General features: G+C 49.2%; 2 protein-coding genes across 5 annotated transcripts in view; one reads left to right on the top strand and one right to left on the bottom strand.

Moving 5' to 3' along the window:
- The first annotated feature begins 25 nt into the window (after positions 1 to 25).
- Positions 26 to 5,331, top strand: nagk (N-acetylglucosamine kinase). Of its 2 annotated transcripts, none has more exons than XM_061252358.1 (10): positions 26 to 87; positions 679 to 763; positions 958 to 1,056; positions 1,283 to 1,424; positions 1,647 to 1,757; positions 2,318 to 2,430; positions 2,961 to 3,048; positions 3,931 to 4,028; positions 4,505 to 4,583; positions 4,720 to 5,331. In XM_061252358.1, the coding sequence occupies exons 1-10, from the start codon at positions 29 to 31 to the stop codon at positions 4,902 to 4,904; spliced, it is 1,059 nt and encodes a 352-aa protein (XP_061108342.1). In that variant the 5' UTR covers positions 26 to 28; the 3' UTR covers positions 4,905 to 5,331. The 2 variants fall into 2 exon arrangements, with proteins under 2 accessions (XP_061108342.1, XP_061108343.1); XM_061252359.1 differs by lacking the exon at positions 26 to 87 and adding an exon at positions 176 to 557.
- A 1,695-nt stretch (positions 5,332 to 7,026) lies between these two features.
- paip2b (poly(A) binding protein interacting protein 2B) overlaps positions 7,027 to 12,994 on the bottom strand; it is a 16,253-nt gene continuing 10,285 nt past the window's right edge. For all 3 annotated transcript variants that reach the window (XM_061252361.1, XM_061252363.1, XM_061252360.1), the window contains exons 2-4: positions 11,650 to 11,813; positions 8,399 to 8,572; positions 7,027 to 7,746 (exon numbers count right to left, since the gene is read on the bottom strand). In XM_061252361.1, the coding sequence (XP_061108345.1) occupies positions 7,690 to 7,746; positions 8,399 to 8,572; positions 11,650 to 11,802 (384 nt within the window). In that variant the 5' untranslated portion in view covers positions 11,803 to 11,813 and the 3' untranslated portion in view covers positions 7,027 to 7,689. The remainder of the gene's footprint in view (positions 7,747 to 8,398; positions 8,573 to 11,649; positions 11,814 to 12,994) is intronic.

Raw genomic sequence — 12,994 nt, 5'->3', positions numbered from 1 at the left:
ATCCACAGCGCGGGCTGTGACGTGTCATATGACATTCGTCAAAACAGGAAGCAACATCATGGTGTCCGTGTACGGCGGTGTTGAGGGGTAAGAAAGTGGCCATTTAAATGAAATCTAATCAAACGTTTACGTTTTTTACGTGTCTTTATCGATGTGGCTGCGAACATGGCGTTGGTTATTTATATCATGGCGTAATTTGAAATTGCGACAGATATGTTAGTATAGATGGACACTGCTAGTTTGACCAGACTCCACCAGAACTTCTGCAAAGATAGCTAAGTTACTGGCTTTAGCCAATGTCGTTGTGGCTCGCTCGGTATTTTTGTAAATACGTAAGTGTAATAGCCAGCGACGGCCTTTTAACGGTTAGAGTTGACGTTATATCACTGTAAATTAAGCTCCATTGTAAAACAGTATAATCCTACATAACTAGCAGCCTAGCTACTGTTTACTGTTTGGAATTGGTTCATGTAAGTTCACTTGCAATAGTTAATAGCAACATTGCGATGTTTTTTTTTTGCCTTCTCGTCTATTTTGCGGTTCCGTTAGTCCGCCAAGTAAGTTACATCTAGTACCGGCAGAGCGATCACATTAAGGATACTAATGCACTGTGTGTGTGTCTAACCGGCAGTGTGTCGCTTTATGCCTGTCTGTCCATATTCCGATTATTTATTACAGCGGTGGGACCCATTCTAAGGCCGTGCTGGTATCAGAGCGGGGGGAGATACTTGCAGAAACAGATGGTCCTTCTACTAATCATTGGGTAAGAACATGAAATATTCGCTTCAAGTAGATTTCTGCTCCAGTCCTTGTTTCACTACAGCCTGTCTTAATGTTTCATATGTTAACCTTAAGTATCAGATAATTAAATTCAGTAGTAATTGTGGAAGTTGAAATATGACATCACGTGTGATGTTGGTTGTGTGTGTATGCTGACGTGTGTTGATTCTGTTTCAGTTGGTGGGTGTGGATAAGTGTATAGAGGCCATCAATGACATGGTGCAGAGAGCCAAACTCCAGGCTGGCCTGGACCCAGACATGCCTCTCTGCTCCCTGGTTGGTCCAAATTCCCTGTCACTCAGCAACAGAACAGTATAACTAGGGACCGATCAGATCACTTCTTTATTCGCAATATAAATACATGTATTTCTTTAAAAACATCAGCATCTGACATCCATATGAGCAGAATTATGTCGTGTGTAATCCACTGTGCGATTCTGTGGCGATATATGCAGGAGGTTCATATCTGTGTGTGTGTGTGTGTGTGTGTGTGTGTCTCCAGGGCATGTCCCTGAGTGGAGGTGAGCAGCGTGATGCTATCCAGAAGCTCATTGATGAGATGAAGGAGAGGTTTCCCAAGCTCAGCCATGGTTACTGCATCACCACAGATGCCATCGGCGCCATGGCAACAGCCAGCCAGCACGGTACCTTTCAGGCCCCGTCTCTGTCTGTCTGTCTGTCTGTCTTGTCTTCTTTTCTCTCTCCCTTTCACTTCTCCGTTCTTTCACTTGTTTGCTCTTTTTGCCATGACGGTCATGCAGTCTTTGCAAAGCGTACAAACTTCAAACAATGCAAGAGGCTACAACCCAGTACCGCACAACTTACTTTAGCTAAATATTTATGGTCCTTGTTGATTGTGCCACCAGGGGGCGTGGTGCTCATCTCAGGAACTGGCTCCAACTGTAAGCTGGTGAACCCAGATGGCTCTCAGGTGGGATGCGGAGGCTGGGGGCATCTCATGGGCGACGAGGGGTCAGGTATTCAGGGCCGCACCGCTCCTGCTCACCTTGAGGAGGGACGACCAACATATGCCGTTTGTGAACACAGCTGTTCCTTCTATGCGGAGAGCGCTAACTTGATACTGTAAACTGGGTTGTGGCTCAGACGCCGTTCTGCAGCGACAGTGACAGTTCATCTTTGTAAACAGTATCGCGCTGCGCACAAAATATAACTCACAAATAGTCTTGCAAAACGAATACAAAGTAAATAATGTTGCGTCATCAAAAGTTTCTATATGTTGTCAGCATTGTTGATAAAAGCAGTACAGCACTCAAATTTGTGCTGTATCATGAATATAGTAATGGCTACCGGGGGTTTCCAGAACTTCACTTTGTGTCCCTGCAGCGGTGACTATTCATGAGACAGCATAGACTCTCGTGCCATGTTTCTTTATTAGATATGTATAGTTCCACTCACCGATATCGGTGGAAATGGCGATATAAAAAATGGCAACGCTGGCACATTTGACCCACGGTTACTGTAGTTCTCGTGAAAATAAAAGTGTGTGTGAATGACGCGGCCTCCTCCCTCTCGTTAGCGTACTGGATTTCACACCTGGCTGTGAAGACCGTGTTCGATGCTCTGGACAATCTGGCCACCCCCCCTCATGACATCACTCACGTCAAGAAGGCCATGGAGGAGTACTTCCAGGTGAAAGGCCTCTGAGGTGCAACACATCCCACTGAGGGTGCCCAATTTTTATAACGCTGGATATTCGCCGAAGCAATTCAGGTTCAAGGGAACAGCACTGCTCTACCTAGGAATCAAACTTTAGGCTGATTTCCATACCACTATATGACACTGCCAGGCTGCAAATCTGTACTGTGTTAGAGAGTAACTCAGTTTCAAATTCTATGTTGTAGCAGGCCAAATGTGCCTTTTTTTCAATGTTTTCATCTACGATTATAAAATTGTCACGAGGCAGACATAAAACAACATAAACAGAGTAGCTCCACCAATCAGAGTACATTGATAACAAACACCACAACATCAGGGGTATTGGTTGGATACCATCTGGTTATGCTGCCTAGATATCATGAGGTATCATGGAAGCATAGCCATAAGTTATCCACCAATCACCGTCGACATTGTTGTGCATCTCATCTCTCGATTGTTTGAGCTCCGGTCCGTCCAGTCCATACGTTATCATGCCTGGTTGTCGCCCCGTTCGGTTCCTGCAGGTGTCAGGGCGAATGGACCTGCTCCCACACCTCTACAGGAACTTCCAGAAGTCACACTTCGCCGGGTTCTGCAGGAAGGTGGCCGAAGGTACCGCCCGGAGGAGGGTTCGCTTCCTTCCTTACAGTCTCCGTTTCACACAAACACAAACGGCCTTATCCCTAACTTACACTGTCCAGGTGTATCACCGGTTGAATCTAAATGGTAAATGGTTGGCATTTATATAGCGCCTTTATCAAAAGCGCTGTACCAACCTGACCCCCTCCGTTCTGCCACTTCGTGCCGTCTGGCGCCTCCCCCTCGCCACACCTGCACTTCACGCTCACGACTGCTGTCTGTCCTGGTCCCACGGTGGTGGAATGACCTCCCGGTGGATGTCAGAACGGCAGAGTCTCTGACCTCCTTCAAGCGCAGACTGAAGACCCATCTCTTCAGGCTACACCTTTCCCTCCCCAACTCACAATCACCATGATTAGCCTTCGACTGTAATGGCACTTATGTATAGATATCGTTACTTGTATAGGTATTGTTGTTTTTATTGGCTGTTGTATTGTTGTATTCTAGCTGCCAACTGTGGTATGCTAGTTTGAAAGTTGATTGTACTCTTCAAGGGTTCTGAATTTCTGTATGTTTAGACTAGGACTTGGAACTGTACTGTCCTCTCAGGTCCTCTTGGCACTTGTTCTTGTGTTTGATTTGCACTTTGTTGTACGTCGCTCTGGATAAGAGCATCTGCTAAATGCCACGTAATGTAATGTAATGTACAATTGATGCTTCTCATTCACCCATTCATGTACACACACTCACACACCAATGGTGATTGGCTGCCATGCAAGGCACCAACCTGGTTTGCGCTCCATGCTATTGTATTGATGCGAGAAAGGTTCACCAATTACGATAAGACTGTCCTGACCCATTGTGTTTCTGTACCCGTGTGTGTGTGTGTGGTGTGCGTCCGTGTGTGTTTTTCAGGGGCTGCAGCTGGAGATGCTCTGTGCCAGCATATGTTCAGTAAAGCCGGGGCGGTGCTGGCTCAACACGTACTGGCCGTCCTGCCCAAAGCTCACCAGGTGAGGGCGCTAAACGGTGAAGGAAAACATTTCACGCGTTTGGTTTTCATGTGCTGGGTCCGCTAGTCTAGACATTATATTAGTTATTTAGTTATTTATCCAAAACGACTAACGGTTTATTAGACTAAGTCGAGGACAATCCCCCATGGAGCAACGCAGGGTTAAGAGCCTCGCTCATGGGCCTAACGGATCTTATCTAGCCTTCCAGATCCCAGTCATGAAGCTTAGCCACAAGGGCACGTGCTGCCTCCTATGCAGCCAATATGCGTTTTTATTTTGTCTTGATTATGTCTTGATATTTAGATTGTCCTCTTTGGCAATATCAAAAACCTGACAATCTTGATGGAGAAGAATGAACCTTAGAAGTATTATCTTATCTTCAATAATCTGCCATACGTTCCCACCCGGAGGTTTCCTTTGCTCAGACCGCTGTGCGAGTTGACCGAGCGATTGTCTCTCGGGTTCTCTCGGGACAGGATCTGTTTTTGGGAGAGCGGGGGCTACCGATCCTCTGTGTGGGATCCGTTTGGAGGAGCTGGGACCTGCTGAAGCCGGGTGAGTGAAACATTCCGGGGAAAAAAATCCCCCATATACATTTCACAAATACTTTATCCCCCTTTTTTCTATAAGAGACTATACTAAATGGACGCAGTGTCAAGGAATGAGCCCTTTGTCCTGTTCTCACTGGAAGGCTTCACGGACGTCCTGGCACAGGCAGCCGGCGGCCAGTTCCCGGGGTACAGCCTCCTGACTCTGCGGCAGTCTTCCGCACTTGGGGGGGCCAGCCTCGGCGCCAAGAGTCGGGGGGCCACGCTCTCCCTGGACTACGCCGCCAACGCACACGTCTTCTACAAGTGCTCCTTCACCGGCCAGTGACCATGCAGGTCCCAACCAAGGGGGGCGGGCCTTGTGGAATGAGTGCTGGGGATCAGAATACCATCTCACTGCAGATCCGCATGCTGGTGCCCATTTCACCACGGAGGTGGTATTTCCAACTGCACTACAGAGGGGCAATTAATATTATTATTTTCAAATCGACTGAAATTTACGTTTACAGTTGATTTGGAATCACGGTCTGGAGTCCGTTATCTTCAGTGTCGAAACTTTGAGGGATATAAAAAGTAAAGAGAAAAAATGCAAATGGTTTTTTTTTACTGTTCATCGCAAGCACAAGTTACTTTTACATCTGTGTGAAGTTTACATCGCATCATGTTGAAAATAATCAAATAACTATGAAATGATGTACTATCTGCATTGTTTAATGGTCCTGCCATGTTGATGATAATAAAGACCTGCAGAACCAGTGGGTGGAAATTAAGTTTGACAGGTAATCTCCCACTACTGGTGGGAGTTCACAAGGATTATCTTAACTGACATTTGCAATTGACCACACACCAAACCAGCTAAGAACACACGGGAGCTACATTAAAAACACTTTTAGTAATAATAATAATAAATCGGCATACCTGGATCTGCATACAACCAATCAGCAGGTTAATTCCAAAGCACGACTCCTGAATCAGTGGCGTCTTCCGTCATCGTGGTTTCCCGTTCGGACCTCGCGATTCCTACGTGCCGTGTGGCAGGCAGGTTAATTGAACTTCTTTGCATCACAGCTCCCAGAACTTGGCCGTGCCGTCTCACTCGCCACACCTCACAAACATAGCCATGACGTGGCCTCATTTCACACACACACACACACACACACACACACAGAGGAGAGGAAAACACCATGCCAACCGAAATGGCCTCATTGCGGTGCGGTGCAGTTTATTTGCGAGCAAGTCCTCCCTTCCATCAGGTCAAGTCTACGCACTCGCCCGAAAGAGCTATGCATAGCAGTTATAGAACAGCCCCATTTGCCGAAATGGAACGTGATGGGTCCATTAAATATGTACGAGTAGAGCATGTCTGCTGAGGCCCCACGATAAAAGGCTTCCTCTCTCCGTACACACACTCGGCAGCAGCCCCGTTTGTCCGTTGCCTCCCGCTCTTAGGGAGGGGGGTCGCGGAGAGAGCCAACCGTAAAAACCGTAATGGACATTTTCAATTAAAATCCTAACGGCGGGTTTCTGCTGCCTGGCAACGGAGTCGATAAGGTCTATGTTTAGACAGATGTCCTGAAGTGACAGAGGTCAAGCAGCAAATGTTCTATCGCGGCCCTTCTTTTTAGCCTTGCACTTTTGTCATTAGCCGGAAACTAGCATTTGTCTAGGTAATGACAAATGTGCTGGACACTAAAATGTTTGGTTTTGGAAAACACTGGGAGTAGAGGAGGAAGCTTTAGGGGAAAAGACGAACGACACTCTAGGCCTGGGAGGTCTCCTGCATCCGTTAGTTTTCTTTTTTTTTTTTTTTTTACATCGCCGGCTGGCCGGCCGGCACGCCACCCGTTCCCTAAATTAGCTGCGGATTGAAAGGAAACCGAAAAAAATAACAGAAACCGCCACCCTCCTTGCCTGGAGTTTGACATTGCTGACATACAGGCATGTAGAAGCTATTCCGTACCTAGCATTTACGTAACTATCAATTTCTGGGCATCTTACAAGTACGAAGTTTATAAGTACGAAGAGCAGCAACAAAACTGGGTTATGGTACCAAACGTATACAAAGTAAGACTTCAAACATGATCCATTAACGTGGAGCAAATGATGTAAAAAAATAAAAATAAAAAAACAATTCTAACATGGATTCATCAACTTGATGGTAATAGACATCTCAGGTTGGCCAGCAGAACATGGGGTGTTGCATGGAAATTGGTCAAGACATTTTACGACGTCTTCAACATTGCCTAAATGCGTGGAACAGCTCGCCAGATTATGTCAACGGACAGACAATGCCAAAGACGGGAGAGATAGGTTCATGGGCTATAGCCTTTTCTCATTATAAAACACGCCTATGTCCTTAATGACAGGGAAGAGATAGGAATGTCCAGGGAAACTCACAATCGGCACCAGTTTCCCCTTCACCGAAAGAACAACAGGAGACTGAACACAAGTGATGGTCCAAAAGGTACCCGTTTTTATCTTTATTTGTCTTTTTTTCTTCCTTTTTTTAATGAAATTCGTACTTTATGTCAGTATTCTGACTTTCAAAAAAAAGAGTCTGTGTAAATCCCCAGGCTTTTCCTATAGATTTAGCAAGATCGACTGTCTGACGTGTGTATGTGTGTGTGTGTGTGTGTGTGCGTGTATGCGTGTCGGTTTGGTAACCAACCCCTTTCCCCCCCGCCCCACCCCACCCCACCCCAGCACTGGACACCACGGCCCTAAAGATGCAAAACAAAAACGGGGAGAAAAATACAACCTGATCAGGGAAATACTGCTAGCCACAGGAACTCGTGTGATTGGCCCTTTGAATTAAGAGGAAAATCAAAATAATAGGCTCTACACAGAGTATGATGCCATATCTCTCGTGTCCGACAGGGAACACTGTGGTGGCCAAACCCAACCCCCCACCCCCCACCCTCCACTTCCCCCGGCCCAGTTTACATGTTGAAACAAACGGAAATAAAAAGCTTATCGAAGAGTTTTTTTTTTTTTTTTGTCATCGTTTTTCCCTCGCCGTGTCTCCCACGCGCCCGTCCCGAGTGAGTGCAGATATGATCGCCATAGTAACGATCACCAGAGTCTCTGTAAGGCCGCCCCCTGCTGGGGAGGACCTAGTATTTCACTCCCGGCACAAACTCCTTTGCCTCTGGGTTTAAGCTGCTTTTGCGCTGGAGGGAGAGAGAGAGAGAGAAAGAAAGAGAGTGAGTACCCATTACATTACATTACATTACATTATTGGCATTTGGCAGGCGCTCTTATCCAGAGCGACGTACAGTTGATTAGACTAAGCGGGAGACAATCCTCCCCGGGAGCAATGCAGGGTTAAGGGCCTTGCTCAAGGGCCCAACGGCTGTGCGGATCTTATTGTGGCTGCACCGGGATTAGAACCACCGACCTTGTGTGTCCCAGTCGTTTACCTTAACCACTACGCTACAGGCCGCCATACCCAAGCTAAACGTCACACACAGACGGGCATTGTGAATGCCAGACAGAAACCGTAGTAAGTTAAGAACTTCTGCATGGAGGATTCACTTTTTAATTCTCGGCCAAGCAAATCAGTAAACTAACTAAATTCTCGATGTGGGCCTAAACAGCACAAAGACTTGATTGTAAAATATAATATCTTTTATCTTTTTATAGATATATATATATATAAAATAAGAACCTCTATTTAATGAACAGGACTCTAACCAAACCTGGTGCCTGTCCCCAGAACAGACATTACATTAATTTAACAGACGCTCTTATCCGGAGCTACTCACAAGGAGAGAACTTTAGCGCATCCCGTGCGGGGCACTGGGACGGGACGGGCAGACTCACCACGATGTCCTCAGTGTTGCAGTCGTTGACGGACAGCCCGTTCAGCTGCTGCTGTATCTGCCCCACCCCCGAGGGGAGGTCCCTCGCTGGAATGAACCAATCCTGATCCTCCTCGTCCAGCATCTCCTGGAAACAGCGTTCCAGGAACTCTTGCTCCAACAGCTCCTCCTCCACCTGAGAGAGAGGGAGAGAGAGAGAGAGAGAGAGAGAGAGAGAGATGGTGAGAGATGGAGAGAGAGGGAGGGAGATGGCAGGCCTGAACCAGAAGGCTGTGGGCTCCAAAACTACTTTTTTTTTTTTCCTAAACTTTATAGAAGAAATGCGATTAGTTTTAAATTCACAATTAAATTCTCCCATTCCCATTCTCCCTTCACGTTAGCTACTCAGCGCGCACAGTCTAAAATGGGTGCCTCCATGAGCAGGCTTCTCGCGCCAGCTTCCACTGGATTCCATGGAACTGGCAGGCGGAAGCGGCCTCCAGTTCTTATGCATGGCACAAAATGGCCGCTGTGCATTGCCCAGGTGGGTGGCACACATTGGAGGTGGCTGAAACGCATGTCCCCGCTTATCACTGTGAAGTGCTGTGTGTGAGAAAGGCGCTATATAAATGAAAGAAACGTATATCCCAACTGGTATGCCCATGTCCACCGTTTTACCAAACGAGGGTGTGATAAAACCTACGCCCTCCGTGTGAAAACCTCCACTCACGGTCAAATTTATCCTGAATCATAACACTTGAGACAAATTTGACAAAAGTAGAATTGCATGAAATGCTAATATTGATATTACCATGTGTCAGACAAGTTGCCATCTCTGGGGAAAATTTTTCATGGCACTGTAGCTTACTTGCCTTCTATTTAGTAGGCAAGTAATACTAGGCAAGTAAACAAATTCAGGCAAGGCCTTAATCTTACACAAAATGCATTCAAATGTAATCAGGATATGTTGGGGCCCCCTTTTATCCAACGCTATCAAACAGCAACACTCAACTCCTTTGCCTTTTGAGGGCAAAGTCTGACGAGGTTTTGTGTGCATTTATCAGCTGTGTGGGAAGTAGGGCATGAGGGGACATTAGATTGTTGTTCAGCGCCCAGGGTGTCTCTGAAATGTTCACGGATGTCAGCTCCGTAATTAATTATTTGAGAACAGCACAAATGACTCGCCCTGACTGGTCCACCACTGCTAAACCTCTGACTGTAAACAGTTAGTATACATTTTATTTTTTTTAAAGCAACTGTTCATTTATGCTCCAGACCACAGCAGGAGTCTCTACGGTTTCCTGTGCCGATCATAACTAATCAATACTTCCATCAGACGGCTTCATTCCCAGCCCACACACAAAAACAATAATGAAAGAACACGCAGCTACCCAAAATCCCTTGCACGTTAAAGGGTCGAACACACCCTCAGACAGCCCCTCAGACAGCCTCTCAGAGAGCCAGAGAGCTCTCTCTCTCTGCAGCTCGGAGTTCTCACGGCCGAAAAGCGACCAGGAGACCCTGGTCTCCCGTGCAGCGCGTAGTTCTCATTAGACGCCAAGGGAAAGCGGCGTGGCCACAGATAACGCTCTCTGACAGGTCTGCTCCAGATAAGGGCAGGAGGTCTCTGCTCAGACGTGCGATAAGCCACCTGCCAAACTGCAGCTTTTTACTGCCAGCGCAGGGCGAGCAAGGCCACGCTTGCACAATTTCCACCTGCCAATTTCCAGCTGTCAAAACTTGTTTGCCCCCTCCTCCTCCTCCTCCTCCTCCTCCTCCTCAGTTCTACGTTTCTGTGCCGAAACGTCATGTGAAGCAGCGGCACAAAGTAGGGATGTCGCCGTAGAAACGTCCCTTAATTCACAGGCCCCTCCGCCTCCTCTCCAACGGCTGACCTCCTCCAGACCAAGACTGGAAGCCATTTTGAACCACAGCACTAGCAGTTGCCGGTTTTCCTGGCGGACACCCTGACCTGGGGCAGTCCGACCCGGGTCGGGTTTCCCGGTGTTATCGGCTTACGCAGCCGGTTATTTACTGGAAGCGTTCGGCGGAGGCACTGTGCTCCAGAGCGTCAACAACCTACTACATGCGCTCCACAGAGAGACGGGTCTGTAACGGATCCAAGAGACTCTGGGACACTTGAGACTCTTGGATCAAGATGCTGACAGGGAAGGGGGCGGGACTGGGCGAGAGACAGGGAAACGCAGGACAGTGTGGGACTCTCTCTCACACTCACACTCACACTCACACTCACACTCACACTCACACTCACACTCACACTCACACTCACACTCACACACTCACACACTCACACACTCACACACTCACACACTCACACACTCACACACTCACACACTCACACTCACACACTCACACTCACACTCACACTCACACTCACACTCACACACACACACCTGCAGTGGGGCTACAGTCCCACCAGCGGTGCACAGGGCACATTTAGGGGCCGTAGTTGGGCTGGGTGAGAGGATTCAGACACCAGATGACAAGGATCTGCAGCTCCTCGGTCTCTAGTGGGGCTTGGGTACCCAGCGCTGACGTACGCTACGGCCCACTCCAAATCACCAAATTGGGGGAAAAAAAAGCAGAAAAAGATTCTGCTGATTCTAATCCAACTTTATTACATAAACAGAGGAAACCATAATTCATCATACTCAGTCATTTTTATTTCCAAAACAATGTTCTCATGAAAAAGTACAGGAGCAGATGTTTTTCCTAAACAACCAAAAACTGGAAGTGAAGCTTTAATGTAGCGGTTTGTGTTTACTCGGGTCAATGGCCCAATACGATTTGTATGTTTAGTGAGTCGTACAGCCGAGCCGATTGCGAGACGATTAGTTTGAATGAGGATTTATTTATGCCGCACATACAGTGAATGGCTGCATTTATTCTCTGGAAGAGATTTACTTGGCAGCAATCCGGCTGTGCCAATAGTGGGACAGCCAGAGGAGGTAAGTCTATGACGGACAAGCTGAGGAGCCAATGGAAAGGCAGTGCACCATGCTGTCTGTACAATAACAGCGTGTGTGTGTGTGCGTGCGTGGGTGTGTGCGTGTGAGAGTGAGTGTGTGTGTGTGTGGGAGTGCGTGCGTGTGCGCGGGTGGGTATGTGTGTGTGTGCGCGCGTGCGTGTGTGCGCGGGTGGGTGTGTGAGTGTGTGGGAGTGTGTTTGTGGGAGTGGGTGTGTGAGTGTGTGGGAGTGTGTTTGTGGGAGTGCGTGTGTGTGTGTGCGTGTGCGTCAGTGCAGCAGGCTGACCTGTCGGTTGTACTCCTCCTCGTTCTCCATCCACATGTACTCGGCGAAGGGGTTGGGCTCGCTCTCTCCGTGCCCGTTGGCCACCGGCTCCTTGCCATCCTTCCCGGGGCCGCTGCTGCCGCCCGGCGTCTTCGCTACCTCTGGACCGCTCATCTCTGCCGGTTCTGAGGGGGAGGAGGAGGGGCGTTACACATGGCCCCGCCCGTCTCTGTTCTGAGGGGTGTTACATACGGCCCCGTCCGTCTCTGCTCTCAGGGGCGTTACACATGGCCCCGCTCATCTCTGCTGTGAGAGGGGCGTTACACATGGCCCCGCCCGTCTCTGCTCTGAGGGGCGTTACACACAGCCCCGCTCATCTCTGCTGTGAGAGGGGCGTTACACATTGCCCCGCCCGTCTCTGCTCTGAGGGGCGTTACACATGGCCCCGCCCATCTCTGCTCTCAGGGGCGTTACACATGGCCCCGCCCATCTCTCCTCTGAGGGGCGTTACACACGGCCCCGCTCGTCTCTGCTCTCAGGGGCGTTACACACGGCCCCGCTCGTCTCTGCTCTGAGGGGCGTTTCACACGGCCCCGCCCATCTCTGCTCTGAGGGGTGTTACACATGGCCCCGCCCATCTCTGCTCTGAGGGGTGTTACACATGGCCCCGCTCATCTCTGCTCTGAGGGGCGTTACACATGGCCCCGCCCGTCTCTGCCCTGAGGGGCGTTACACATGGCCCCACCCATCTCTGCTCTGAGGGGCGTTACACATGGCCCCGCCCGTCTCTGCTCTCAGGGGCGTTACACACGGCCCCGCCCGTCTCTGCCCTGAGGGGCGTTACACACGGCCCCGCTCATCTCTGCTCTGGGAGCGTTACACATGGCCCCGCTCATCTCTGCTCTGAGGGGCGTTACACATGGCCCCGCCCGTCTCTGCTCTCAGGGGCGTTACACATGGCCCCGCTCATCTCTGCTCTCAGGGGCGTTACACATGGCCCCGCCCGTCTCTGCTCTCAGTGGCGTTACACATGGCCCCGCTCATCTCTGCTCTCAGGGGGAGTGGGGCGTTACACATGGGGCCGCTGCAGTGTGCATCTATGCATATATCCACGCATGTTCTCACACATACGCCAACAAGCACGCTCGCACACGCCCTCACACATGCAAACACACACACACACTCAACTCTCACACATACGCCAACACACACGCTCGCACACGCCCTCACACATGCAAACACACACACACACACTCAACTCTCACACATACGCCAACACACACGCTCGCACACGCCCTCACACATGCACACACACACACACACACACTCAACTCTCACACATACGCCAACACGCACGCTCACTTGC

The sequence above is a fragment of the Conger conger genome, chromosome 8 (assembly GCF_963514075.1).
Source record: "Conger conger chromosome 8, fConCon1.1, whole genome shotgun sequence".
NCBI lineage: Eukaryota > Metazoa > Chordata > Actinopteri > Anguilliformes > Congridae > Conger > Conger conger.
The sequence above is the reverse complement of the archived record's forward strand: the minus strand, read 5'-3'. Positions and strand labels throughout refer to the sequence as shown.